A 3164-nucleotide genomic window follows, 5' to 3' on the forward strand; every position below is an offset into this window, starting at 1 on the left:
CCTCGGAAGGATGGAAGGCTGAGTCAACCTTGAGCTGGTGAGATTTGAACCGCTGAACTGCAGATAGCAGTTCAGCTGAAGTGGCCTGCAGTACTGCACTCTAACTACTGCGCCACCTTGGCTCTTTTGAACAACGCACCAACCAAATGGGCTCAGTTTGCCCAACACATGAAGCCACATCTACAAAATCACCGCTACTTACCAAGGTGAGATAGCTCGATTTAACATACCTGGCTGAAGATACCTAACTCTACTCTTAGAAGCACAGAAGGAAAACCGTATCTGAGATTATAGCTTAATTTATTTTGAAGAATTGATTGGTGATAGATCTTACATGGTTGGAACCGGTAAGCTAGAAGTAACTGTGCCATGGCAGAAGATACAACGCAAGACAATTTGATGGCCTAGGTAGCATATTCAGGTTGTCTACTCAGGAAGATCCCTGAAAAAGTCCTATTTGTCAGAATTGAAAGAACCAAACTATATGAACAAGTCTATGGAGATTCTCAGCCATCCAAGTCATAGTTGTCCCCAAAGGTGCTTTTTGAACTGAAGAAACTTCTTGGACGAGAAGCAAAACATCTTCAAAGAAAAATAAGAAACACCAGTTGCCTCTTTGGGGGGGGAAAAGCTTCTTTTGGGCGACTGTGACTTGGATGACTGAGACTCTCCATAGACATTTAGCTGTGCACTTTGGGAGAGCGGAAGAATCTTCTTGGATGAGAAGTGAAATGCCTTCAAAGAAAAACAAGAAAGTCCAGTTGCCTCTTGGGGAAAAAAGCATCTATATGAACAAATTGCTCTATAATAGTTTCTAAGGGTGGGTTGAATATCAGACAGAGAAGAGCAAGCTTTAGCAGTCATGAAAAAAAACTAGTGAATTAGGTTTATGCGTTGAAAGCTGACCATTATACCAGCCATATAGATCCTGTTGTTGACTTGGACACACAATATAAACATAAATGCTGGTTTTATTAGCCCTTTATCCAGTGGTGGGATTCAGCCAGTTCGCACCTATTCAGGAGAACAAGTTGTTAACCTTCTAAGCAGTTTGGAACACCCTGTTGTTGGAAACCTTTTATATTTTTTGTCCACTTTACAGGGCTAATCCTGTAAGGAAGGCAGGAAGGAAACATTCTGGTGTTGTTTCTAGCCTAATCTTTATTGCCCTGCTTACAGAAACTGCCTCTCCTTCTTACATTGTTACAGCTAAGGCGAAGGGCCCATCGACCTGAGTGCCATTGAGTTAGCCACTCCCACCCAGTCACATGACCACCGAGCCCCGCTTACTCAGCTGGTCATTAGGGCAGAGAACCGGTTGTTGAATTATTTGAATCCCACCACTGCCTGTATCCTATTTCATCTTTCTTCTTTTACCCACAGAACTCTGATATACTTGGCTGTAAAGAGAAAGCTTTTTAGACACACCTAACTCTAAATCCCTTCCCACTCCCTAGCGGGAGAGTCCTGATCTCTGCAAACTTGAGCAGATCAGTGCTTCAGAGCTGCATACTGGATGCTGCCTTCGGATTCAGAATCCGTTTCTAAGTCAGCGTTGATGGGGCGGGAGCGTGGCGCTAGGTTGACCAAGGAAGAATAGTGCAGCTCCTCTTCTTCTTCTTCTTTCTTCATCACATTCTCATAATCCACCTTGGTATCATTCTAAAATAGGAGGAGAAGGAACTTGTTTAGGTAAAGGATATTAGATCCGGGTGGACATTATACAGGTAGTCCTCAACTTACGAGCACAACTGAGCCCAATTTTTTTTTCATCATTAAGCAAGTCACTTGTCAAGGAGTTTCGCCCCATTTTATCATCGTTCCTGCCGCAGTTGTTAAGTGAATCACTACAGGAGATAAGTTAGTAAGCTGGTTGTTGAGTGAATCAGTTTTTCCCATTGACTTTGCTTGGACAAAGGTTGTAGAACAGTGTTTCTCAACCTTGTCAACTTGAAGATGTCTGGACTTCAACTCCCAGAATTCCCCAGCCAGCAAATGCTGGCTGGGGAATTCTGGGAGTTGAAGTCCAGACACCTTCAAGTTGACAAGGTTGAGAAACACTGTTGTAGAAGGTGATCCTGTGACCTTCAAATACAACAAGGGTGATAAGTATGAACTCGTTGTCATGCATTATGAATTTTGATCACAATGATCATGGGGAAGCCACAAGGTCATAACTGTGAAAAAGAGTAAGGGGTCACTTTCTTTCAGTAATGTAACTTAGAATGGTCACTAAGTAAACTGTTGAAAGTCAAGGATTACCTGTACTTAAATGTGAACAGGTCCAGTCATCAGCACCTTCAAAGGACCTGAGAATTATTCCACTCTACAATTCTGGAGAGCCATGATCTGTCAGAGTAGACCACATTTTTTTAACCTGACCGAATGGGTCAAGTGAGTGGGACATGGTGGCTCAGTGGCTAAGATGCTTAGCTTGTCGATCAGAAAGGTCGACAGCTCGGCGGTTCGAATCCCTAGTGTCGTGTAACAGAGTGAGCTCCCGTGACTTGTCCCAGCTTCTGCCAACCTAGCAGGTCGAAAGCATGTAAAAATGCAAGTAGAAAAATAGGTACCACCCTTGGTAGGAAGGTAACACTGTTCTGTGTGCCTTCAGCATTTAGTCATGACCATGGAGACGTCTTTGGGCAACGCTGGCTCTTCAGCTTTGAAATAGAGATGAGCACCGCCTCCTAGAGCCGGAAATGACAGTATGTGCTAGGGGAACCTTTACCTTAATGGATTAAGTGAAACTCATCTTTTGAATGTCACCTAATCAAAACTGATCTGAAGTCAAAGTACCTCTATCAAAGTTTGCCTTGTGGTTTTTCAAATTCCCTTAGTTTTTTCTTAATTATTCTTAGTGAACAACTCTTTTTTATTTTTCTTTGAGGGGGGGGGGGCATTTGTCAGCTTACTTTATGGATGAAACCTGGGACGAACACTGCCGACACTGCTGTTTTCTATTAGCAATAGCAATAGCAATAGCAGTTAGACTTATATACCGCTTCATAGGGCTTTCAGCCCTCTCTAAGCGGTTTACAGAGTCAGCATATTGTCCCCAACAACAATCCGGCTCCTCATTTTTACCCACCTCGGAAGGATGGAAGGCTGAGTCAACCTTGAGCCGCTGAGATTTGAACAGCCGAACTGCAGAACTGCAGTCA

The 3164-nt window shown here is 43.4% G+C and overlaps 1 protein-coding gene across 1 annotated transcript in view; it reads right to left on the reverse strand.

Annotated features, from left to right (window-relative positions):
* Positions 1-283: 283 nt before the first annotated feature.
* The window catches only part of LOC106546459 (B-cell receptor CD22), a 34377-nt gene continuing 31496 nt past the window's right edge, over positions 284-3164 (reverse strand). Inside the window, exon 14 of the mRNA XM_087727827.1 lies at positions 284-1662. Coding sequence (XP_087583953.1) covers positions 1492-1662 — 171 coding nt within the window. The 3' untranslated portion in view covers positions 284-1491. The remainder of the gene's footprint in view (positions 1663-3164) is intronic.

This window comes from Thamnophis sirtalis, unplaced genomic scaffold (genome assembly GCF_051295495.1).
Source record: "Thamnophis sirtalis isolate CommonGarterSnake01/CBP01778 unplaced genomic scaffold, rThaSir2_p1.2 scaffold_13, whole genome shotgun sequence".
NCBI classification, from domain to species: Eukaryota; Metazoa; Chordata; class Lepidosauria; order Squamata; family Natricidae; genus Thamnophis; species Thamnophis sirtalis.